The sequence below is a fragment of the Bos mutus genome, chromosome 9 (genome assembly GCF_027580195.1).
Source record: "Bos mutus isolate GX-2022 chromosome 9, NWIPB_WYAK_1.1, whole genome shotgun sequence".
NCBI lineage: Eukaryota > Metazoa > Chordata > Mammalia > Artiodactyla > Bovidae > Bos > Bos mutus.
Window position 1 is genome coordinate 33,367,349 of NC_091625.1, and position 26,979 is coordinate 33,394,327.

At 41.2% G+C, this 26,979-nt stretch overlaps 1 protein-coding gene across 1 annotated transcript in view; it reads right to left on the minus strand.

Annotated features, from left to right (window-relative positions):
• The window catches only part of DCBLD1 (discoidin, CUB and LCCL domain containing 1), a 74,730-nt gene that overhangs the window by 2,123 nt on the left and 45,628 nt on the right, over window positions 1-26,979 (minus strand). Inside the window, exons 4-14 of the mRNA XM_070376371.1 lie at window positions 26,636-26,687; window positions 22,589-22,661; window positions 12,108-12,241; window positions 7,209-7,249; window positions 6,045-6,260; window positions 5,527-5,651; window positions 5,119-5,278; window positions 4,923-5,030; window positions 3,334-3,418; window positions 3,056-3,105; window positions 2,153-2,272 (exon numbers count right to left, since the gene is read on the minus strand). Of these exons, the coding sequence (XP_070232472.1) occupies window positions 2,153-2,272; window positions 3,056-3,105; window positions 3,334-3,418; window positions 4,923-5,030; window positions 5,119-5,278; window positions 5,527-5,651; window positions 6,045-6,260; window positions 7,209-7,249; window positions 12,108-12,241; window positions 22,589-22,661; window positions 26,636-26,687 (1,164 nt within the window). The remainder of the gene's footprint in view (window positions 1-2,152; window positions 2,273-3,055; window positions 3,106-3,333; window positions 3,419-4,922; window positions 5,031-5,118; window positions 5,279-5,526; window positions 5,652-6,044; window positions 6,261-7,208; window positions 7,250-12,107; window positions 12,242-22,588; window positions 22,662-26,635; window positions 26,688-26,979) is intronic.

Sequence of the window (26,979 nt, forward strand, 5' to 3'; positions counted from 1 at the left end):
GGGAGTGCTCTGCCCGGTGCCTGACGTGTACCCGGCGGAAGAAAAAGACAGGGATGTAAGCAGCACAGATACCACACTTCGAGAGGCGGAGATTACTTCTAACCACACCTAGGGGTATGAGGGAACATCTTCATGGAGCGCTTAAACTGGCTCTTGAAAGGCTAATTTTGGAATTGAAAATAATACTGTCAGGAAAGGGAAAAGTGATTGAACAACCTATTAAACAACCATGAACAAAGAGTGTGGTGTGACCAGAGTATAGGAGATGTGGAGAAATTTAATAGAAAGCAAAGACCAGAGTGATAGGTTGGGAGTTAATGACAACTGGTAATGGTGATCATGGGCTTCCCAGGTGGCGCTCGTGGTAAAAAACCTGCCTGCCAATGCAGGAGACGTAAGAGACGCGGGTTCGATCCCTGGGTCAGGAAGATCCCCTGGAGAAGGGAATGGCTACACACTCCAGTAATGCCTGGAGAATCCCACGGACCAGAGGAGCCTGGCCACAGTCCATGAGGTGAGAAAGAGCACACAACTGAGCGACTAAACAACAACAATGATAATCATAGAGCTCACATTTACTGAGTCCTTTCTTGGCGCCAGGCACTATTCTATAACATTAATATATCAATTAGTTAAATCCTCTGGAAAAAAATGGCAACCCACTCCAGTAGTCTTGCCTGGAGAATCCCATGGACGGAGGAGCTTGGTGGGCTACAGTCCACGGGTCGCAAAGAGTCGGACACAACTGAGTGACTTCACTTTCCTCATAGTACTTTTACAAACGGAAAACTGAAGCAGAGAGAAATTTAAGTAATTTTTCCAGGATCACACAGGTAGCAGCTAGTGGGGCAAGAATGCAAACACATGCCCCAGGTGCGAGTTGTTACCTATACCCTAGATCGTGGTGGGCAGTGAGTGCCCTGCCAGGGAGTTTGGCTTAATTGTGTAGAAACCTATGGAGATTCTAAATAAGTGACTGGCAACGAGAGGTAACCCTGGAAGGAGACAGAAGAGGGAAAGATAAAAGTAAAAAGAGAAATGAAACCCAAAAAGTCATCAATTAGGGGACTAGCAGCAGCTTTGGAAGGACCACACTTTGGGGACGGGTATCAGAAGAATACGGCCTCCTTCATAGCTCAGTTGGTAAAGAATCTGCCTGCAATGCAGGAGAGCTGGGTTCGATTCCTGGGTCAGGAAGATCCCCTGGAGAAAGAACTGGCAACCCACTCCTATATTCTCACCTGGAGAATCCCATGGACAGAGGAGCCTGACAGGCTACAGTCCATGGGATCACAAGAGTCGGACATGACTTAGCGACTAAACCACCACCATCAGAAGAATTGGTCACCAACAATGTAAGTAGGGTAAGAGGAAAGAGGATGCTTCCCAGCTGTTAAGCCCTGAAAAATGGGATGCACAGATGGAAGCCACTTAGAAAAGGAGTTCCTGGAGCATATGGGTTAGTAAATGATTGTTGTGGGACTTTCCTGGTGACCCAGTGATTAAGACTCTGCATTTCCAATGCAGGGGTTCAATCCCTGGTAAGGGAAAGAAGATCCCATGTGCCATAGGGCATGGCCAAAAAGTTTTTTAAAAATTAAAACAATTTTTTCAATTTCTTTTTAAAATTTCACTTACTATTTATACTGTATTTTATAAAACTATTGGTCCTTGATGGATTAGACATTTTGAAAAACCAAACAATAGATCCTTCTTCATAAATCCAGTGACTCCACAATGGCTTGTCAAAACCCTGAGGCCATTCTAACAGATTGCCTCATCTTCTTCCTCTTTCTTCAGGGCAGGAGCTATGCTGAATTCATCTTTCTAGTCCCTCTTTCCTAGTGCCTTAATCAAAACCTTAGTAACAAAAATAGATTAAGTAAGGGCATCCAAATTTCAGTGGTACTTCAGGACCATCGCTCTGGGTGTCAGAGGCCCTGCAGGTGTAAGAGTCTAGGCTAAATGGGGCTTCGGGGAAATATTTCAGTGTTAGTTTGTGACTCTTTATAGAGCACAGAGAGAAAATGTCATACGTTACTAATTTACCAGATCCTGTCTAAACAAAAGATTTTAGTTGTGCTTCTCTTCCTGGCCTCCCCTCTCCCATAAGCAGCACCTTATAGCAGGGTCACAGAGACTTGGTACCTACCTGCTATATCACTGGTGATGAGATCCAACTTTTGTGTCATCTCCTTTTCATTATTGTAGCTGATGGTAAACTCAGCTGACTGATGCCTGGCAAAGGGATACTTGATCTGCTTCCAACAGTCTGGAATAAAGATAACACGAAACAAATATCTCAGGATTATAACACGGTTACTCCACAATAGGTTCCTCCTAAAGTCAGAGGTCAGGCTGCCTTTTGCCAGCTAACTGTGGCACATGCACAACCACACTCTCCAGGTGTGTGGTAGAAACAGCATGCTGAGGTCACTACAACAGCAGCACACACCACCCAAACCACACTTTCCACCGTGCCTGTAAAATGCACTGTGTACCCATCAGCCCCCAGATTATCCCCAGTTTAGACCACCCGGGCATGAACTTTCCTAATCTGAGCTGACAGGGCACTTGTGACCTTGAAGAGTCCACACAGCTTGCAGTTCAGAGCCTTTGAAGGTGGCACCCTAAGGTGGCCTTGAGATTCTCAGGGGTCCTGCCTGCTGCCCTCTCTCTGGACCACAGCTGATTCACTGCAGGGCATCCCGTGTCCTAAGGAGTCTCTGAAACCTGCGAGACCCAATCCTTCCCCCGATTTCCCAGAATGAGAAACACAAGGCCTGAAGGTACTGGGGGTGCTGTCTTCTCCTTGATGACAGGCAGTGTGGTGACTCAAACTCCAGTTGCCAAAAAAAAATTTTTGACAAATGATGGGATACAAAGGTAAAAGTAAACTGGCTATGAAGATTCTGAATTAAGAGATAGGATACAATATATTCTTTCCTGTTAGATTTGCTAACTTAAAGCTATTAAATCTTATTTCTTTAACCATGTGTGTGGGTTTTCATGTCCTCAAAGACAGAATAAAACTGTAATAGTTTTTTCAACCAACCTGTTTTCTGAGTCTTAGATGATCCATAAGGATTTCCTTTCTTCTTCTTCCTATTAAAACAAAAAAATCCCACTGAAAATATTTCTAAATGATAGGTACTACTCATGAAATAATACTTGATACTTTCTCCCTCTCTCCAACTTGTTTTAAAAGTATAAATTAACATTTTATCTTGGAAGAAGTGATGCTGCTTTCTACACATGAACATATGAAGAGCAGTAAACTTTTGTAATTGTTGACATAATTAGAATAAAAATTTTAAATGTGAAGTCACATACTTTCTAAGGACTGCAAAGATTGCCACTCCAGCAGCCAGCACGAAGAAGAGCACCAGTAGAATAACAATAGTTGTGATGTTTAATCCTGAAAAGGGGGAAAGCCACCACATTACAACAGAAATGAAGAGCGACCAAATCCCGTGATCTAAAACTGAACACTGATTTGAAAAGTCCTCACTGGTTTAACATGTGGGGAAAAAGAATACACGCTAGACATGTACTGATACTGGAAACCAAAAAGAGAGGACTCAAAACCCCAGCTGAAGTTTAGGAAAATAAAATTGATCTTTTTTCCCTCCCGCAAAGGCACTTTCCAGTGTTTCTTGGGATTAACATTTACTCTGAGTTTGTTGCCTGGATCAAATTAGACTAAAAATCAAAATGGTTGGGGAGGTTTACAGCTGGCCTTATTCAGGTAGGTAGATGATGTAAGCACAGTGCAGAAACTCTCAGCGTGGCTCAGGTAAGCATTTCCCAGAGATGGGGGCAGGTAAGCATTTCCCCAAGACGGGGGCAGGTTTGGACCTGTAGGGTAACAGAAGCCCAGGGAAGCAGACCTTTGGAACTGTGGGCTGAAGGGAAATGCAGCCCAACATCAGACCATGTCTTCCCACAACTGTCTGTTCTAAGGAAGAAGGTCACTTAACAGCCACTGAAGACCCCCAGCTTGTAGAAACTATGAGAACTAAAGGAGAAATATTTCTTCTTAACCCTTCTTTTTTCTGTGTTCGCTGGGAAGAAAATAAAGGAATGATCAGGAGTGGAAATGTGTAGTTCATGAAACGGAGGACAGGGAACTTAGAAGGGAACAATATTTATGTAAATTACAGTGTTGTTATTTTAGGAGTGGGAATTTGGGAAAAATCTAACAGTTCAAACATCCAGTAACAGGGGAATGGTTAACTATGTTAACTAAATATGTTAATTAAATATGTCCATATGAAGAAACACTATAAAGATATTAATAACTGTGTTTTTCAACTATTTAATAGCATTGGAAAATGCTCAAAATACAATGTCAAATGAAAAATATATGCTACAGAACAAAATATGTGCTATGCTGCCATTTTGTTTTGAAGTTACAAAAATATTATTGGATACACAGTGGAATATAGTGACCATGGATGCTGATTTATGGATGATTTTTATTTTCTTATATATATATCTCTCTCAAATCTACCAAATTGTATAAAATGTGCAAATTATTTTACATTCTGAAAAAAATAAATGTATTTTTAATGTTTATTATTTTAAGTTGTCAGTGTGTCTCAGAGAACTTTCTCTAATGTACTTTTTAATGGTTATTAGAGTGTTCCATGGCATGAATATGCTATTGGTATTTTTTTCCTACAAAAGATTTACATAGTGTTTGAAGGGCACATACTTTTGTTTCCAGTCTGTTTCTACTTTCAGCATCGCAATGAAAAATGTGGATACATATTATCTTATGCATATGCAGATACCTCTGAACCATCTGCCTCCAGACACTTACATGACAGAGGTAAAAAGAATGTTGTTGAAGCTCCTGTATTATTGGCTGGAATACCAGTTATGTTCCTTAAGAAACCACAGAACGATCCCTGCCATACCTTTGGGCATTTCTTCAGAGGGGATGGGTTTTGAGATTGTCTTATCTTCTCCTTTCGTTGAACCAACGGTATTCACACTTGTTTTGTGCCACACCAGTGAGTCATTACCTGAGTGAGAAGAGATGTTGGAGAAACCACACTGGTAACAGCAGTTTGTGAAAGGAGGGGGCCAGAATTCAGTAACTCCATCACTCACCTTGCGTCCTGCTTGGTGCAACCTGGCAACCAAGGAGCTCCACTTTCAAGGCTATCCGCTGGTGCCATGTCTGCGGGATGACGCGCACGTATCTGGCCACAATGGGAGGGATGAAATTGTTCCGCACAGGGTCCCGAAAATTAGAGTTGCCCTGAAACACCTGTAGGAACAAGTAACTTTTACCTAAAGATTCTATTAGTTTCTAGGTCTTGATCAACCCACTCATACCTGGTGATACGAAATCATTGCATTTGTATAGACATGCCTGATAGTGAAGATACAAGGCTTTGCACCCAAAGGCTAAGTAATTGCCTGTGGTGCTTTGCATCTGTTTTCTGGAAACACACTAATGAAAATATCCAGAGGCCCGCTCTCCGGCTCAGTTCCTCCCTCCAGAGTGTCTCTTACCTTTTCTTCATTATTCACAATTCCTTTATAGGTCTTCCACTTGGAGTTGTTGTTCCTGAAGTTCATTACAAAACTCTTTACATAGAAGTCGAAATCTGACTGTGTGGATCCTGTGGTCCTAATTCCTTGTTAAGAAAATATTATTTATGGGTTAGTTTTAAAAATATGTTATACATAACTTGCTTTCTTATTTTCAGGTTTCTTTTCCTTTCCTCCCCTCCCCCATCTGAAATTTCAAATCATTTTTCAGGCCTGCTTTTCTTATCTGCATCTAGAAACGTGATGACAGGTGAGTTTTCACACTGACAACATGCCCTAAAAAGGTTTCCACAAAGAGATACCAGCTCTCTTATCCACACACTGTATACCCTCCACACGGGTTCTTCTCACAGAGACAAGGTGAAGATTTGTTACTTTTAAACAAAACATGATATTTTGAGATGGGGACACCCATGCAAATTCAGAACAATTTCAATGGCAAGTCATCTTGTTTCATGAAATTGCAGTTGTGTCCGTACCTGTTATTTTCTTTTTCTCTCCCAAATCTATTCTCAACCACTCTCTCTGTTTGTGATTCTTGCTCCTGTCCCCTGAAGCCCACGATGGGCCTTGGTCCTGAAGTCGGGCTTGGCCAGGAGACCAGCGGACCTGATCTCCAGTCTCATTGATCCACTCCCAAGAAGAAGAAGCTCTGATTTGCCTGTCAGGTTCCAAACTCAAGGATCCACTGCAGCCTAGGATAAAGGGCAGGAAAAGATTTCAGATATGGACACAAAATGAAAGCAAAAAAAAAAAAACCACCCCACTTCACCTAGAATGATTCAGTTGATTTACTTCCGTTCTGATACTGAATCAACTGTTTAATTACTAGTTGTTAATGATCCAGAGTTCCATTTGACTTGTTGGTCCTGCGGCGTCTTGAAATTGTTGGCTGTTTTTTTTTTTACAGAATTTATATCCCCTAAAAGTGATCTCTCTCTGTCCCCACTGTAGATTTTCCTCTCTATCCTCCTAAATTCACCCTAATTTCAATGAAGTGCAAGGTGTCTTAAAAGCTTAATGCTGAGGTTCTTTTCAGTTGATTAGAAGGGGGACTTCCTGCTCTGTACCCTTGAAGAGCAGGTACTGCAGGTGCTCAAAGATCAGTTCACCATACCCAACATCACCCCTAGGCGCTTAACTACAGCAATGCCCAAGACAATGCGGAGGTGGCAGATGCAAGGCCAGCCCTCTTCCTGGGCAGAGAGGACAAGTTTACAGTGTTCTCCCCAAGTATCTTATATGAGGGAGACTATTTCCCCAGGATAAGTTCCGTGATAGAGGGGCTAAAAAAAGCCTTTATACTATATATTCATTTTCAATAACTTGATCACAAATACAAGTTGTACTTACTCAAAAGCTTTTTCTGTTAAAAACTGACAAAGGAATTTATCTTAAATGTCATTTTAAATTTTCATTCTTTTTGGCAAAAGTTTGAGAGATTATAAAGAAAAATATTTTCTTCCTAGTGCTAGTAGGGTTTATTCTCTGATGTATTTTTCAGTCACAGCATATTGGTGCTACATAGCCTGAGGGGAAACAAAAATAATCCTTTAAACTATCTCATCTGAGGGGTATGGAAGAATAAACTACCCCTGAAGATTTTTAAATTATCAAATTCTTAAGGAAAGTACGATCCTTACCATTGGAGGTAAACAGAAATCGCTTGTCTGACAGGGAACCACTGAAATAATAAACACAAAGATGAGGAGGTGAGTTGCTTAACTGGATCTTAATGACTGGCACAGCGCTACAGCACGGGGCTCAGAGCCTTCCCACACCACACGTGGTCCTCAGAGCACCTGGCAAGGCCACTCTTTCTCCATCACTGGTATTTATTTCATAGACCAAGAAACTCAGGCCCTTTGAAGGTAAGCAACTTCCCTAAATTCATACAGGTGGCAAGTGGCCAGGACTCTTGAGGCACTGCTTGTGAATAAAAATTCTGTGCTGTTTCCATCACGCCACACTGTACTGGGAAGGAAATGTACACATATATGGTCTCTAGAACACCCTGAAATCCCAGGTAATGAGTTTGTGGTGACAGAGGCAGAAAGGACGCCTGCCCTAGACATGCCCTTTGCTTCAGCAGGCACCCGCACAGCGCCCCACTATCAACCGTCAAGGACCACTGAGACATGAAGACGCCTGCTCACTTTTAGAAGAATGAGCATGATATCTGCTGCCTTTGCTACAGACTTCACTCCTTCCCTGAGTGGCCCTTCTCAGCCTGAGGGACCTCCTCAGCCTGGTCTCTCCAGTCACACTCCGACCTCCTGCAGCAAAGACACCAGGCCATGAAGCAGTTCCTGCCTCTGGATAACAAGGTATAGCTGGAGAAAACTCAGAGCGCCTCACTGACAGGTCCTGCACCTGGCCCCCTCTGCTGCTGGACAGTCCTGCACAGCTGGCGTCAACCCTCGGGGCTCTGGGCCCCCCAGTTCTATGACTTGTATTACTCTCCTGGCGAACTTACCAAATCAGCCTTGCTCTGTAGTTGTCTCCTGCAGAGAAGAGGTTCCTAAGGCCTACCATCACATTTTTCTTTTTGTAAATCCCTCAACCCAATGCTGTGACAGTACAGAGAATGAATAGAAACTTGAAATTCTCAAGATTCATCTTATATGCATCATACTTTATGTATTAGATACTAGAGGTAAACAAAAAAGGTAGATATCACTGTCATGTTCAATTAGTCTACAATCTGAGTACTGCTTACAATTTTAAATGTTTTGACTCAATTACTATGGCAATAAAGGACAAAGAGTACTGAAATGTGAAATCCACAGAGAATCCAAAAATAGTCTGGACAAGAGTATTAGCACATTCACATCAAAGGTTTTGATTTTTGTTTTTTTTCTTAAGTAACAGGTTTTTCTTTCATATTCTTTGTCCACTCTCAGGAAGAGACTCTGTAAGCCTTGGTTTTCCACATTCAGGTTCTATTATGATCCATGCCGAGTATAATGCAGGGACAAACCATTTCATACATGAGAAAATGCAGGCCCACGTGGATCATCGGACCTCCTTCAGTTCATAGTTAGTGGCTGAGTGGGGGTGAGGACCCAGGTTTCCTAACCTTTAAAGAAAGGTTCACACTGTTGCAGTTCACATTTTTCCGATTCATATTTAAATTAGTTAAGATGTATTTAGAACCACTTCTTAATTTTTCCATTTCCTCTAACATTTCTCCACTATTACACTTGAAGTTTGGCCGGATAAGCCCAAATAATACTGCCTCTTCCCTGATCGCCTGGATGTGCTCTCACTGCCATGAATCATTAAAAGATTTATTCTGTGACTGAAAAAGAGAAGTTAAGGCAAGAAGGTTAGCTTTGGAGTTAACCCTGAGAAGATGATGATGCTAGGGAAGGCTGTGCTTCTCAGACCTCTCTGCCTGGCTTTCCTCTATTATCAGCTGGAATATGTTTTTCCATTTCACCCAATTAAACTAATTAAATACAACCACCTAGAGAATTCTGTAGGTAAATAAGCTGCTGCTTTTAAAAATAAAAACCCCCTAGGGAGGATGGGATTCTGAGGCATTTGCACACTAGGGTGAATGAATCAGATTCCAGGAATTGCCAGCCTTCCCAGAGGGCTGTAGAAGCCATCATGAATTGTCTGATGTAAACACAAAGCCCTCCCTGCAGATGGTCTGAGCCATCGTCCTCTGTGAGGTCAGTGGCTCTTCCTGATTCCATTCTGGTCTCCTCAGATCAGGGAAGTGACCTGACCCGGGATGAATCCCAGAAGAACCCTAGATATTTACTTTAGGGACCCCTTCTTCCTCAGTGGCAATGCTTCCTTCTGTGTGTCTTCCTGAACACCAGACAATCATGCGTGGGAACAGAAGTTCAGTGACCGCATGTACAGTGCTTCCCCAACAGCAAAACAGCACCAATCAAAACAGCGGCTCCCTGAAGGCCTGGGAATGGACATCAGTGGAAGGGATGGTGTGAGCACACAGTTCACTCTTTTCTGCTGGCACAAAAAGAAGAACCACAGAGCCAGAAGGGAGAAGGGACCTTGATATAGTTCTAGACTTTCTATCTAGGCACACCAAAGCAAAAATCATTCAGTTAGTTCAAATAACTATATGGACTGTGGAGCAAAACGTTGCTAATTCATTCATGATTTAGATTTCTGGACTCTTATTTTTGCCCTAAAGTTTAATATCAAATTATATAAAGTGACTTCTAATGTAGTAAGTCCAGTTGATGTAGGAGAAGTAATTGAGGACATTATGCCTACTTTTATTCAATAGCTTAAATAACTTTTCTTCAAAAGTAAAATCCAAGTAATACAAGTTTAACTTTTTCCTATCCTGTTTTTCTAAAAAAGAAGCATGCAAATGTATTCAAACATAGGCAAGAGATCCAAAAACAACAGGCTTAAGGCCAAAGGCCAGTTCTTTGCTCCTATTTGGAGAAGTAGCACTGCAACAGATCTAGGTCACAGCTGGATACCTTCCTGATAAATAGTACCGTAGTATCAATAGAGCGAACCATAAAACACATAAATAGATCTTCAAAAGTCAAAGTTGAGCAGACACTTAAAGCTTACTGTGCAGAAGCAACACACTATGCTATAAATACTATAAATCATGTCTGACTCTTTGCCACCCCATGGACTGTAGCTCACCAGGCTCCTCAGTCCATGGGATTCTTCTGTTCTCCTGGCAAGAATATTGGAGTGGGTTGCTGTGCCCTCCTCCAGGTGATTTTCCTGACCCAGGGATTGAACCCACGTCTCTTATGTCTCCTGCATTAGCAGGCAGGTTCTTTTCCACTAGTGCCACCTGGGAAGCTGCCCATAAAAAAGGGCATAAATTTATAAATCAGGATATAAATTTTAATGTCCCAAAGAGTTTGAGGTAAATATGTAAGTGAAAAAAAAATGTATATACTTATGTGTGTGCATATATATGAGCATATATAATACATGTGTACATAAAATGTTATTTATGTTTATAGTACATATGTATGAGCACATACATGTGTATATACAGTCAGCCATATCTGCAGATTCTGCATCCCCAGATTCAACCAACCAGAGGAAAAATATTCAGGAAAAATATTCCAAAAAGCAAAATTTGAATTTGCCACATGCAGCTCTTCACACAACATTTACAGTAGTATTTATAACTATTTGCATAGCATTTACATTGTATTAGGTATTATAGGAGAAGGCAATGGCACCCCACTCCAGTACTCTTGCCTGGAAAATCCCATGGACGGTGGAGCCTGGTGGGCTGCAGTCCATGGGGTCGCTAAGAGTGGGACACGACTGAGCAACTTCACTTTCACTTTTCACTTTCATGCATTGGAGAAGGAGATGACAACCCACTCCAGTGTTCTCGCCTGGAGAATCCCAGGGACGGGGGAGCCTGGTGGGCTGCCGTCTATGGGGTCGCACAGAGTCGGACACGAATGAAGTGACTTAGCAGCAGCAGCAGAGATGATTTAAAGTCCATGGCAGGATGTGCATAGTTACATGTAAATGTTATGCCATTTTATATAAGGGACTTGAGCATCCCAGGGTATCCACAGGAGTCCTGGAACCAATCCCTGAGGACACTAACTGTATAGTGGCCCAAGGAGCACTGTTCCCTCACTAGGCGGCCACCCAATCCAAAGGGAGTGTCCCTCTGGACCAGTCTTAGCTGCCTGTTTATACGGATGAACATCTGGATCACAAGGCTAGCCTATTTTAGTTATAACAGTTCTAGTTTTCCTCTCTAGAAGCTGAGGAAACCTGAAAGCAAGAAAAGCTGAGGTTGAAGTGTTTAAAGCAACTGACATACTTTTTTAGTAAAAGGCTAAAAGATCAGAGGACAACACAAACAGAAGTTAACAATGTTAACAAAAGCCATCTTTTTTTTCACTTCTCAACTATTATTCATCCTTAGGAGATGGTCTCTAGGGATCCTCTAGAGATTTCTGTGGTTCTGCCTGGGTTTATTTCAGTCCTGTGTCTCCTTCAATGTCTTTGGTAATATTGGCGATAATCAGTAATTTACATAAACAGGAGAAACTAGAGGGGAATAAGCCTTTATTCCCTCCCACTGAAGCACCTAAGAGTAGAAAGTTCTGCTGCCCTGGGACTTTAGAAATGTGCCATTTTAACTAACTTGTCAGCATAAACAGTGAACTATTTTATTGCTACAAGATAAGTCACTTCAATTGTGTCAGACTCTTTACAACCCTATGGACCATAGCCCATCAGGCTTCTCTGTCCATGGGATTCTCCAAGCAAGAATCCTGGAATGGGTTGCCACGCCCTCCTCCAGGGCATCTTCCTGACCCAGGGACAGAACCTGCATCTCGTAAGTCAGCTGCATTGGCAGATGGGTTCTTTACCATTAGTGCCACCTGGGAAGCCCAAATGGGCAGTATAAATACTACTCCAAGCATTCAAACATATTTTTCCCAGTTGACAGGCCCTTGGTATCACATGCCGGCTGTCTTTAAAAAATTGTGAGTTGATTACATATGCCTGCAGGGTTACCTTGCATTCAGAACAAAAAGCTAAGTACTTACTCCCTTGAGAGAACACCATTGGCCAGGATTCCTTCATATCGACTTAGCCCTTTGCGCAGAAACACGCTGATCTGACCACCCACTTCATCTGCGATCACTCCTGCATGGATGGCGGCTTTGCACAATAAAGAGGTCTGAAACACAGCAACATCATCACTCATAAGTGACTCAACAGTGCGTTTCACATATGATGGGAGTTTTCCATTTTGTTGCAACTTGTGGTCAGGATGCCTACATGACCCATGATATGGCTAAAATTCATTTAAAGTAGAAAGGAATGGAAAAAAGTATTAGATAACCATCTCAGAATGACATCAGAGTCATATATTTATGCTGACTAACTTGGGAACCTTTCCACCAGGTAGGAAGGAAGGGAGGTGATTTACAGTACCCGTGGCTCTCTAGTGGATAATGCCTCCTGGTGGCCATGCCCATGTGTGGTCACCTCCCACACTGAATCTGAACTGGGCCATATCACTTGTTCTGTTCTGCTGCAGGTAACATGGCCCTGCCAACTGTCAGTAAGGCCTCCTGAGACTCCCACCCCAGGTGATCGATCACACAAATGCAGCTGCAGTTCTAGGCAAAAGGAGCTTAAGAACCAACCAACCCACACTGTTGACCCACAAACTGGTCAGCCAAGAAAATGACTATCATTTTAAAACATCATTTTAAGTTCTGGGGTGACTTATTCAGCAAGAATAGATAGCTGCTCAGCTTCTTACAAATCCTAAAAGATCATGCTGTTAAAGTGCTGCACTCAATATGCCAGCAAATTTGGAAAACTTAGCATTGGCCACAGGACTGGAAAAGGTCAGTTTTCATTCCAATCCTAAAAAAGGGCAATGCCAAAGAATGTTCAAACTACCACACAATTGCATTCATTTCACATGCTAGCTAAGTAATGCTCAAAATTCTCCCAGCCAGGCTTCAGCAGTACGTGAACTGAGAACTCCCAGATGTTCAGCTGGATTTAGAAAAGGCAGATGAACCAGAGATCAAATTGCCAACATCTGTTGGATGATCGAAAAAGCAAGAGAATTCCAGAATAAATATTTACTTCTGCTTCATTAACTACGCTAAAGCCTTTGACTGTGTGGATCACAACAAACTATGAAAATTCTTCAAGTATGGGAATATCTGACCACCTTACCTGCCTCCTGCGAAACCTGTATGCAGGTCAAGAAGCAACAGTTAGAACCAGACATGGAACAGCGGACTGGTTCCAAATTGGGAAAGGAGTATGTCAAAGCTGTATATTGTCACCTTGCTTATTTAACTTATATGCAGAGTACATCATGCAAAATGCTAGGCTGGATGAAGCACAAACTGGAATCAAGATTGCTGGGAGAAATATCAATAACCTCAGATATGCAGGTGACACCACCCTTATGGGAGAAAGTGAAGACGAACTAGAGTCTCTTGATGAAAGTGAAAGAAGAGAGTGAAAGGCTGGCTTAAAACTCAACATTCAAAAAACTAAGATCATGGCATCCAGTCCCATCACTTCATGACAAATAGATAGGGAAACAATGGAAACAGTGAAAGACTTTATTTTCTTGGGCTCCAAAATCACTGCAGTTGGTGACTGCAGCCGTGAAATTAAAAGACGCTTGCTCCTTGGAAGAAAAGCTATGACAAACCTGCTGCTGCTGCTAAGTCGCTTCAGTCGTGTCCGACTCTGTGTGACCCCATAGACGGCAGCCCACCAGGCTCCCCCGTCCCTGGGATTCTCCAGGCAAGAACACTGGAGTGGGTTGCCATTTCCTCCTCCAATGCATGAAAGTAAAAAGTGAGCGTGAAGTCGCTCAGTCGTGTCCGACTCTTAGCAACCCCATGGACTGCAGCCTACCAGGCTCCTCTGTGCATGGGATTTTCCAGGCAAGAGTACTGGAGTGGGGTGCCATTGACAAACCTGGAGCATGTTAAAAATCAGAGACATTACTTTGTCGATAAAGGTCCATCTAGTCAAAGCTATGGTTTTTCCAATAGTCATGTATGGATGTGAGAGTTGGATCATAAAGAAGGCTGAGCACCAAAGAATTGATGCTTTTGAACTGCGGTGTTGGAGAAGACTCTGGAGAATCCCTTGAACTGCAAGGAGATCAAACCAGTCAATCCTAAAGGAAATCAACCTTGAATATTCATTGGAAGGATTGATGCTGAAGCTCCAATATTTTGGCCACCTGATGTGAAGAGCCAACTCATTTGAAAAGACCCAACTCATTTGAAAAGACCCTGATGCTGGGAAAGATGAAGGGCAGGAGGAGAAGGGGATGACAGAGGATGAGATGGTTGGATGACATCACCAACTCAATGGATATGACTTTGAGCAAGCTCTGGGAAATGGTGAAGGACAGGGAAGCCTGGGGTGCTATAGTCCATGGGGTCACAAAGAGTCAGATACAACTGAGCAATTGTACCACAACAACAGTTTCTTACATTTTTTTTACTAAATGCACATTTTGAGGATCATTTGAGAAGGTGAAACTTCCATACCACAGTTTCATTTTAAAATTAGACATTTAACAAGGCATCAAAACCAAAACTCCTTTCTCTGGGGGATCTTCCCAACCCAGAGATTCCTGGAGAATTCCACAGACTGTATAGTCCATGGGGTCTCAAAGAATCGGACATGACTGAGAGATTTTCACTTTCAAAACCAAAATGGTAGTATCAGCCACAAAACACTCAATGGACAAGAAAATGGGATGAAGGTCTCAGAGCAAATGAAGAGCAAGCCAGGGCCAACAGCCCCCTTCTCATTTCCTGAATCTCCTCTGAGTGGGTCTAACAGCTGGCTCAGCCCTCCATGGCTGCTGGCTGGGGTGATGAACCTGGAGCAGGTACCTGGCTGCCCCTGATTAGCAGGTGGCCCTGTGATTGGAAGTGGGGCTGGGGAGAAGGAAATGGAACTTTTTCACAGGGCGCCCAGGCCCAGAGGCCCCCACAAGCCCAGACCAGTGTAGGAGGGTGATCTGGCTATTAGCCCAGGACTGAGCAGTCCAGAAGGATCTTTTCCTAAATAAATTTTAGCAATGCCTCACTTCTCTGTGATGGCTAGCGCCAAAAAGCAGCTCATTAAAATGTGTTTCATAACTGAACTTGGGAGTTTCTCTTTGTGTTAATGCCAACACTGTTTACCTTACTGCAGTGGACAGTTTTTCTTAGGTTTAGGTTATAATACCAGGAGGACCAATGAGACCAACCATATTTTTGTGACTAATGTGAAGCCTCTTGATGAGGGTGAAAGAAAAGAGTGAAAAACCTGGCTTAGAACTAAACATTAAAAAAACGAAGATCATAGCACCTGGTCCCATCACATCATAGTAAATAGAGGAAGAAAAAGTGGAAACAGTGACAGATTTTATTTTCTTGGGCTCCAGAATCACTGCAGATGGTGACTGCAGCCATAAAATTAATAGACACTCTGTGAAAGGAAAGCTATGACAAACCTAGACAGCACATTAAAAAGCAGAGACATCACTTTGCCAACAAATGTCCATATAATCAAAGCTATGGTTTTTCCAGTAGTCATGTAAGGATGTGAGAGTTGGATCATAAAGAAGGCTGAACACTGGAGAACTGGTGCTTTTGAATTGTGCAGAAGACTCTTGAGAGTCCTTGGACTGCAAAGAGATCAACCAGTCAATTCTAAAGGAAAGCAACCCTGAATATTCATTGGAAAGATTAATACTAAAGCTGAAGCTCTAATACTTTAGCCACCTGATGAGAAGAGCCGACTCATTGGAAAAGACCCTGATGCTGGGAAAGACTGAAGGCAGGAGGAGAAAGGGGTAACAGAAGATGAGATGGTTGGATGGCATCACTGACTCGGTGGACATGAGTTTGAGCAAACTCCAGGAGGTAGTGAAGGCAGGGAAGCCTGGCGTGCTGCAGTCCATGGGATCAGAGAGTCGGACAGGACTTAGTGACTGAACAGCAGCAACAATGCGGTTGCAATAAAATTGAGAACTTTTGTGATCTTTAATTTAGAGAGCTCATATTTCCTGAACTAGATTAGATTTGGCAAGTGAGTCAGTTTTCCAATGGCTACTATCATAGTGAAAAAAGGGGAGGATTTCATGACAGAGAAGAAGTAAGAGAAGAGAAGAGAATGCTGAAACAGAGGCAGATACTACCCTCTTCTTGATTTGGAGGGAAAAAAAGAATTAGAAGATAGTAATCTTTAAAAAGGCAGCTTGTCTTTTCATCTTTTATGAATTTTTTTTAAGGTGTCTTATTATGGTTTTAGTCTCTTAGGGCACAAAATAGAGGAGCTAGCTATAATGGAGACATCCTGAATGTAAATTCAGCAATTTAGCGCATCACCCTGTCTCTGCCTCCAACTCTACCAGATGTGAAGTCACCTCACTGCTCTGGACCCAGCTTCCCAGTTCTGCTGGGCAATGAAAAGGTTGGACTGGGTGATGTCCAGAATCGCTTTGTGATTCTAAAGGGCATCCTGTGTACTATTACAGGGTCGATGCAGGGCTGTTTCCCTTTCTCCGCCCTAAATGAAAGGCAGATTGATCCAGGTGTCAGCTGGGCAGCTATTCCCACTGTCTCTGGGATCACCTGGCTTCCTCTGAATTCAGCCTGGGGATGAGATGGTCTTCACCCCAGGATCCCTGCCCTGCATAGAGCTCTCAGTGGACTTGGCATGTCCAAGGGCCTCCTTGGGAACAAGAGGACAGGTTTATGGGCCAACAAGCAATGGGACCTATTGTTATCATTGACAACAAATATTCTCATTTCTCACAGTCCCTAGCATTGACGTACCCAGTGGTCTGTGCCCCTTTTATGGAATTTATTTCATTACATTATTGCATATTAAATTACATGTATTTGTTTAATATTTTTTCATTATATTAAAGGCAGGACATAAGCTACATCCCCAAGAGAATAACCACCAGATCTGGCTACCATAATATCATGATAAAAATGTAAGCCCTTTCCTGGGTTATTTCCAGGAAGGAAGGTTGTTTCCTTAAAAAAAAAAAAAAATCACTCTACGAACTTAAAGAAAATTGATGTTTTCTAAAGCTGAGGCTTTTTCATCTCGTTGTTCAGTCGCTAAGTCATGTTCGACTCTGTGACCCCATGGACTGCAGCATGCTAGGCTCTCCTGTCTTTCACTGTCTCCTGGAATTTGCGCAGATTCATGTCCACTGAGTTGGTTATGCTCTCGAACTATCTCATCCTTTGCTGCTCCCTTCTCCTTCTGCCTTCAGTATTTCCCAGCATCAAGTTCTTTTCCAATGAGTTGGCTCTATGCAGCAGGTGGCCAAAGTATTGGAACTTCAACTTCAGCATCAAACTTTCCAATGAATATGCAGGGTTGATTTCCTTTAAGATTGACTGGTTTGATCTCCTTGCTGTCCAAGGGACTCTCTAGAGTGTTCTTCAGCACCACGATTGGAAAGCATCAATTTTTCAACACTCAGCCTTCTTTATGGTTGAACTCTCACACCTGAACCTGACTACTGGAAAAGCCATAGCTTTGACTATATGGACTTTTGCTGGCAAAGTGATGTCTCTTCTTTTTAATATGCTGTCCAGGTTTGTCACAGCTTTCCCTCCAAGGAGCAAGTGTCTTCTAATTTCAAGGCTATAGTCACCATCCATAGTGATTTGGAGCCCAAGAAAATAAAATCTGTCACTGTTGCCATTTTTTCTATTTGCCATGAAGGGATGGGACCAGATGCCATGATCTTAGTTTTTTTAATGTTGAGCTTTAAGTCAGCTTTTTCACTTTCTTCTTTCCCCCTTATCAAGAGGCTGTTTAGTTCCTTTCACTTTCTGCCATTAGCGTGGTATCATCTGCATATCTGAGGTTGTTGACATTTTTCCAGGCAATCTTGATTCCAGCTTCTGATTCATCCAGCCCAGCGTTTCCCATAATGTACTCTGCATATCAGGCTTTCCCAGTGGCTCAGCGGTAAATAATCTGCCTACAGTGCAGGAGCTGCAGGACATGCAGGTTTGACCCCTGAGTTGGAAAGATGCTCTGGAGAAGGAAATGGCAACCCAATCCAGTATTTTTGCCTGGAAAATTCCATGGACAGAGGAGCCATGGGGTCACAAAGAGTTGGACACAACTGAAGCAACTTAGCATGCATGCATGCACTCTGCATATAAGTTAAATAAGCTGTTAAATGAACAGCCTTGTCCTACTCCTTTCCCAATTTTGAACCGGTCCATTGTCCCATGTCCAGTTCTAACTGTTGCTTCTTGATCTTTAAAAATTCATACTCACTGAACTGGGATTTTTAAAAATTTTCCTTTTGAACAATAGATTTATACTTTGTTTTCTAGCTATTTGGGGATCTACACTTCACTGAAATGTAAATACAGGAAAGCCTATATTAATCAGTGATTGCCTTAAACAAAAAAATTTAAACATATTTCTTCAGGAAAGGGAATGCAATGGACAGCTGAGGAGAACACCTGCAAGGCTCAGGAACTTGGAAGTTGGTGCAATTAAACATCTCTCAAGTTCTCTGAGCCACAAAAGATGACCAAGCAGATCAGCATGAGAAGACTCAAATAAATTATCAAGTCATCCCAGAACTGGAGCATTTTCTTAAGTCTTCCTTTAGGAAAAAACAACTTGTATTAAAAAGCATTGACAAAGTATTAAAAGTTAATATGAGTACATGTTTTAGATTCACTTTAACATAATATAGAGACGGCTTCCCTGGTGGCTCAGTGATAAAGAATCCACCTGCCAATGTAGGAGCCCCAGGTTCGATCCCTGGTCCAGGAAGATCCCACATGCCATGTGGCAACTAAGTCCGTGGGCCACAACTCCTGAGCCTGTGCTCTAGAGCCCACGTGCCATAACTCCTGAAGCCCGTGACCTAGAGCCCCATGCTCTGCAACAAAGAAGCCACCGCGATGAGAAGCCCATGCACTGCAACTAGAGAGAATAGCCCCGCTCACTGCTACTAGAGAAAGCCCTGCCACTTCAACAAAGACCCAACAGAGCCAAAAAAAAGAAAGAAAGAAAGAAAGAAAGAAAGAAAGAAAGCACACGTTCAAAATTATAAAAATATATTCCTCAGTCTATTCAATGAATTGTTTTAATGTTGCTACAATCTTCATAATTACCATGATAACATTTTCCTTAGAAAAGTAATATACATTTTAGAAAATATGAAAAAATAAAATCACTATATTGTCATCAGTCAGAGATAAGCACTCACCTACATGGTGTATTTATTTGCCTCTGGCTTTTTCCGGTATATGCACCTGGGTTCTCCCTTTCGCTGCTACATCAGGAACACACTTTTTGCACTGTCTCCCTGTAACTTACAGTACTTCTTGGATATTTGAGGGGAATGGAGAATTACTGAAACATGTTAGTTAAGGGATGTGTTCCACTTAAAAGCAAATGGTACAGTCAGCAGGCTTGGGAGAAGGTGCCAAGAGAAAAACTGTTCTGAGCACTTTTTATTTCTGGTTTCCAGGTGAGGCAGAGCTTAAAGTCTGTATTTCTTAACTGGCATGTTGAGCCAACACTGTACGATGCCTTAATTCACCAGCCAAGGAGACAGAATTAAGAATCTTCAGAATTGTAAATGATCTTGAAAGTTTTCTGTGACACCTCCTAACAGTCTGGCCCTTTCTCCACCCCACAGCAGCTTCCCACACACACCCAGGCCACCATGATGAAGGCTGTAATCTGCACACTTGACATTTTCAGTGATCAGGGCCCTGCTGTTTCTGGAGACACCCTATCTCATTTTGCATTGTTCAGTTATTCTTTACATGCTATGGAAACTGGCCTCCCAGATCTTCATTCTGCCTTTTGAAACAACACAGAATGAACCAATTCTTTTTTTTTTTTTTTTAACTTTTATTGGAGTCCGTTGCTTTACAGTATTGTATTAGTTTCTATTATGTACACCAAAGTGAATCAGCTGTACGTACCCCTCCCTCTTTTTTGGATTTCCTTTCCATTTGGGTCACCACAGAGCACTGAGTAGAGTTCCCTGTGCTGTATACAGTAGGTTCCCATTAGTTACCTGTTTTATGTGCTGTGTTGTGTCAGTCACTCAGTCACGTCCAACTCTTTGCGACCCCATGGACTATTAGCCCACCAGACTCCTCTGTCCATGGCATTCTCCAGGCTAGAACACTGGAGTGGGTTACCATTTCTTTCTCCAAGGGATCTTCCCAACCCAGGGGTCGAACCCAGGTCTCCTGCACGGCAGGCAGATTCTTTACCATCTGAGCCACCAGGGAGCCATATTTTATACATAGTATCAATAGTGTATATGTCAATCCTAGTTTTCCAGTTCCTCCCATCACCACCACTTGCCCCTTGGTGTCCATATGTTTGTTCTCTATGTCTGTATCTCTATTTAGGCTTTATATATAAGACTGTCTATACCAATTTTTTTTCATATGGATGGACCTAGAGACTGTCATACTGAATGAAGTATGTCTGAGCCACCAGGGAAGCCCATATAATTATATATTAACTATACATCAATAAAATTAAAAAATAAATAAAGATGGTACACAGGAGATGGAAAGAAAATTATCAGGAGGGGGAAAAAAAGCAAGTAGCCACGTTGAAACAGTCCACATGGTAAGAAGCTGAGGATAGCTTCCAACCAAGAAAAAATTGAGGTCCTCTATCCAACAGTCCATCAGTAATTGAATGCTACCAATGACTGAGCGACTTCACTTTCACTTTTCACTTTCATGCATTGGAGAAGGAAATGGCAACCCACTCCAGTTCTTGCCTGGAGAACCCCAGGGACGGGGAACCTGGTGGGCTGCCGTCTATGGGGTCGCACAGAGTCGGACACAACTGAAGCAACTTAGCAGCAGCGGCACCACCACCACCACCATGTGAGCTTAGAAGCAAATATTTGCCTAGTGGAGCCTCAGATGAAACTGCAGCCCCAGTGACGCCCTCGTGTCACCTTGGATACAACCTGGTGAGTGAGTGTCCCTGAAGCAGAGAACTCCACAGTGCATGCTCAAACTCCTGACCACAGAACATGAGAGGTAATACATGTGCTTCAAGCTTCCATGTTTTTGGTAATAGTTATGTGGCAATAGATATCTAATATACCCACAATATCAACATATACAAAAAAGAGACACTAGTCTGACTTCTTTGAAGAGATATGTTTTCAAAATACAAATTTTCCTTCCAGATAAAATCATACTGAGAGCAAATGGTATAAAACCAGCTAGTGTGTCAAATGGGAAACCTGTTAGTCAGCATTTCCAGGTCACGTACCACCCAGGAAACCATTTACCTGTTACTCTGAAAAGGAGAGCTCTGTCCAGAAGAGGCAGGGTAAACAGCTAAAGTAAGAAAGAAACAACGCTATTTCTCTTGCTGCATGGAATTCTTAAGTTTCTCACACAGGACAGGAAAAAAATAAATTAAAACTATACATTGCTAGGAGGTGAAAACTATACCTTAACTTTTTTATGTCTTGTGGTTTACTTCCTAAAGTCATTTAGTACTTCAGCCTATGCCAAGTAATTTTTGAACTGAGGTAGTATAAATCATTCTAAGATTCAGTTTCTAGGCCAAGTAAACATTCTGTGTCAATCTTGTAAACACACGAAAAAGGAAACAATGAGCAAAATCACAGACCTGCTGCTTCCAGAATCGGGAGGTACTGAAAGCAAAACTAAAGCCAACTTTCCCTCCTCCTGTAGGAGATAAATGATCAAGCTCCTAGAGCATGTACATCTTCCCTGTGCATAAGAACATGTCAACAAATCTTAGGACATTTCCATCACTGTACAGATTTTCGTATTTCTAATAACTCAAGCCCCTTCCCATGAGCTATAAACCCAACTATTTGAAATAGTAATGTAAATTTAAAAAAATCAGGTATCAGATTTCCAGGATAGAAATCTGTGAATAGTAAGAAATGAAGAATTGTGAATCTGAATGTAAGACATATACTTAAGAAAAAGGATTTCTGGTAAGTTTATTTTTTTCTGGAAACAATGTATATCACCCAGTTTCAATAGGCCTAAGAAATTGGGGTGCAAGGAGGGAGGGGAATAATATAAAAGAGCAGGGCAAATGGCTTCATTGGTCCCAGATACAACGTCACTATTCTGTGCTGTAAAATGTTCATGTCCTTGGCTGTATTACCTGAAGCAATTGGAGTAGTAAAATCAATAAATAAATTATAACAAAAGGATGATCTCTTATGAAAATTGGATGGAATTATACTCTTAAGTTATAATAAAGGGTTTTGTTTACCATTTCATTTACAGTATGCTTAATTGGAAATGCTAAAAATAGGAATGAATGCATGAAAAACCTTGATTTTTATACTTATTATTTCATTTATTCTCAGAAAAGAGAACTATGCATCTATCTACAAAGTTTTACATCTTATTTGACTTTACTTTGTAAAGAATTTAGGCAGAGCAACAAGCACTAACTTTTTAATGTCTTCCCTGCCATAAAATTACCCTCAATTACTTACATCTCTATAGCCATCCACCACATTCCCAGAAATATCTCCTGGTACGTCTCTACAACCAGCTGGGCAGAACTTGCTGAAAAAAAAAAAAATAAGAGTATATATTTTATTAAGGTTTACTTAAAAAGTATTAAATTATACTTAAAAGTATTTTCTCTCCATGCAACATGCAGGAACATCTTCCTCTAATGACAAATCAGAAACTTGATTTGTGAAAACACAGATTAATCTAAGGGCTTCCCTGGTGAGTCAGATGGTAAAGAATGTGCCTGCAATGCAGGAGACATGGGTTCAATCCCTGGGTTGGGATGATCCCCTGGAGAAGAAAATGACAACCCACTCCAGTATTCTTGCCAGGATAATCCCATGAACAGAGGAACCTGGTGGGCTACAGGACATAGAGTTTCAAAGAGTCAGACACAACTGAGCGACTAACACACACACACACACAGATTAATCTAAGACGTTAATCTGAGGGCAAGTTTTACACAGCAACTATTTGCTTTATATCAGAATTCATTATAAACTCTATTAAACATGAGCTTCCCTAAAGCATCTTAATTGATTTGAAAATGTCCAAGAAAAAATGTTTTTAAGAAAAAAGATAAAGTGTATAAACACTATATATATAGTATAATCTTGTTTTTATAAAAAGAAATGTTTAAATAACAACTTTGTTTATGGATAAAAAGAAAACAAGAAAGAAAGAAAAAAAGAAAAAGAAATATCTCTGGGTTCCCTTCACTTTCAGTATCGGTAACTCTGTAAATTTGGATTCACTCTACTAGCACTATCCAGTTACAACAGAATGGAGGCCATACATGTAAATTTAAATATTCTAGTAGCCACATTAAAAAAAGTCTAAAGAGCCAAACACATTAATACTATTAATACATTCTATTTAATCCAATATATTCAAAATTTATCATTTCCACATGTAATGAACAGAAAAATTATCAAGATACTTCTAGTCTTTTGAAAAAATAAATCTTCAACATCTGCACTATATTTTCTATTTATAGCACAACTCATTTTGAATTAGTCAAGTTTAAATGCCTAGAGAGTATATAATGGTCTACATTAATTACAAATTATTTTTGCAATCAGAAAAAAGGTGTATTTTTTTTCAACTTTATTGGGATATAGTTGACAAATAAAATTGTAAAATATTTAAAGTGTACATCATGATGATTTGATATTTATATACATTGTAAAAGAACTGTTCCCATCTAATAAAACACAGCCATCATCTCGTACACACACACACACACACGTACATATATATTTTTGTGGTGGGAACATTTAAGTGGGGGAAATGGCAACCCACTCCAGTGTTCTAGCCTGGAGAATCCCATGGACAGAGAAGCCTGGCAGGACTCCGGCCAGGGGGTCACAAGAGTTGGACACAACTTAGCGACTAAACCACCACCACCACGCTTGCTGCTGCTGCTGCTAAGTCACTCAGTCATATCCGACTCTTTGCAATCCCATGGACTGTAGCCTACCAGGCTCCTCTGTCCATGGGATTTCCCAGGCAAGAACACTGGAGTGGGTTGCCACTTCCTTCTTCAGGGGATCTTCCCAACTCAGGGATTGAACCCGTGTCTCCTGTAGTGGCAGGTGGATTCTTCACCCCTGAGCCACTAGGAAAGTCCCTCTACTCTCTCAGCAGATTTCAATTATACAATGTGGTGTTATCAGCTATAGTCACCATGTTACACATTAGATCCTCAGACCTTATTCATCTTTATAGCTGGAAGTTTATATACCCTTTTATTAGCCTTTCCCTATTTCCCCTAATCCCAGCCCCTGGCAACTACTTTCTGTTTCTATGAGTTTGACTAAAATAGGTACATTTACAATTAGGATTCCACTTACTTAAGAGTCATTTTTCAAGAAACTTTCCAGAAACATGTCATGGCATATGGTCTGGTTGAAGGGGCTTAGGCTGTGGTGACCTGGGCTCTCTTACTACCTAACTAGCTGTGTGACCCCGAATATTGCATATAATCCCCTTTAAATTCAGTTTCCTCTTCTGTAGTTCCTTCCAGCATCAACATATCAATAGGCTATGAAAGACAATTATTCATCTAAAAAACATGCAGAAGGAAACTCAGAACATTACGTGAACATTGACAGCTTTGAAGATGAATGCCATAAGCCCTTGTTTCTATATATACCATATTACAATAATGTTTGTTTGGTTTGCTCAAGAAGAATGTACCAGCCCAAACAGATTCCAAAATAGCAGCTGCTTTTATTTCATTTCCTCTCAATTTCCTCCTGCAGACTTAGCAAGTTAGATGTGTGACAACACCTAATTATCAAAACTACCCAAGTACATGGTTTATAATTCTTCCCCATTGACCTAATGGAATCCAGCACTGCAGCAATAATCAAGGAATTAAGAAACAGAAATAATGGAAATCCTATTACAGGCTTATAGTTCCTTATCCTAGCCCTTAGAGCCAGATATATTTCAGAATTCAGAGTTTGAAGGATTTTGGAAAAGCAAAACAGTGCTAACAGTGTACATGATATAAAACCCTCCTGAGGTCTGCAAGTATTAATCAGAACTTCCACATCTCTACCAAATACATGGATAGTTGTATTGGGCCAAAAGGATAAAGATAAAACAGCCTCACGTTTAATTTAGTCCAATTTTGCTGTCAGATGAATCTACGGTCACATTAATCAGGTGCTGCCACCAAATGAATCACAAAAATTATTTGACTTTTCCAACTTTCTACATTTTCTACATTTCATGATAGATGAAGGATTATGGCTCTGTCCTAGTCATCATACCTCATCTTTAACTAAACAGTACAAATCGGCTGGCCCACAGCTTAGATGATCTGGCACCATAATATCACACTGTGGGGCTGAGCATATTCCTTTCTCTAACCCGAAGGCCTCGACACCACCAGGACTATACACAGATGGAAAGAAAATGCTGGTGAATGTCCACACTGGATGAACAGCAACTTTAAGGGCAACACTGAATTATTGGTCATTTTTGTTTTGTCTTTTCTGAACTAGACTTCATATTAGTAAACAGTAGGGTTGATTATGCATATAAAAGAATCTCATTTATTAGAATGTTAGATGGACAGGACCATGGACCCTTGAGCTTGACTTTTGGAGTATACTTATTTATTGTGTAGCTATTGATATACAAAATCCAGGGAACTGTACTTGGCACTAAGAAAACACTCTAAGGAGTTAAGAGCTGTCGTTAGTGTTTTTGTTGACAATGACTTCTAGACCAGTGGTTCTCAGCTAGGGGTGATTTCTGCCCACCCAGAAACACCTGGAAATGTCTGGAGATGTTTATCACAACTGGCACACACAGGCTAGGGATGCTGTTATTATCCACAACGCACAGAACAGCTCTTCACAAGAACAAATCGTCCAAAATACCAGTAGTGCCAAGGTTGAGAAATCCCCTCTAGGCTCTTGTTTTAGAAATGAGAAAATGTACATCAAAGAGATCAAGTAATTTCTCCAGTTAAAGTAACGCTGGAGTGAAACTTTTCATCTCCTATTCTGAGTAGGTCTACTTCCTGTGGGAAAGAGAAAATGAACCCCCTCCAGAATCACAAAAGTCACTCCCAAATGCTGGCCGGGTATAAATGCACTCTAGACTCCATTTTGGCACACTGGTACTGGAGTAGAACTCAGGGGTCAGCAAACTATGACCCAATGGCCAAATCCAACCTGCACTTTTTTTTTTTTAATAGTTTTATCAGAATACAGCCATGCTCATTCGTTCACACACATACTGTCTATGGCTGCTTTTGCATGAACTGCATGAACAGATAAAAAAAGACTGCATGGCCTGAAAAACCTAAAATATTTACTACCTGGCCTTTGACAGAAAGTTTGCTGATCTCTGCTGTATAAGAAACCGTTCCAAATATTCCTGACTCATTACAACAGAGATGATTTTTTAAATCGACACAAATAAAGGTACTTTATCTGGCTTAATGTCAAGGAAAACAAAATATTCAGCAACAAATGACTGCAGCACAAGTAGAACACTGTATTTACCTGTATTCTGTCTTCAAATAATGGTTAGCTCGATCCAAACACGTTATTAAATCTGTCATAAATAAAGACAACTGCAGTTAGCAGACTGAATAGAAGTTAGGCCACTCATGTTCTAAAGATTTCTTTTAAAATGAAACAGTTTCTGAAAAGTATTTATTTATTCTCTAGTTATCTGAACTTTTCTGTTTAAAAATAAACAAAAACTGATACACTATCCCCAGGATTTCATTAGTTCCCCTTCATCTTTCTTTTCTACCATCCATGATGGTTCTTCACCGTTTATCCAGTGGATGGTAACAGAATCTTTTTCCAACCAAAAAACAACGTTGGTTTGTTACTATTAA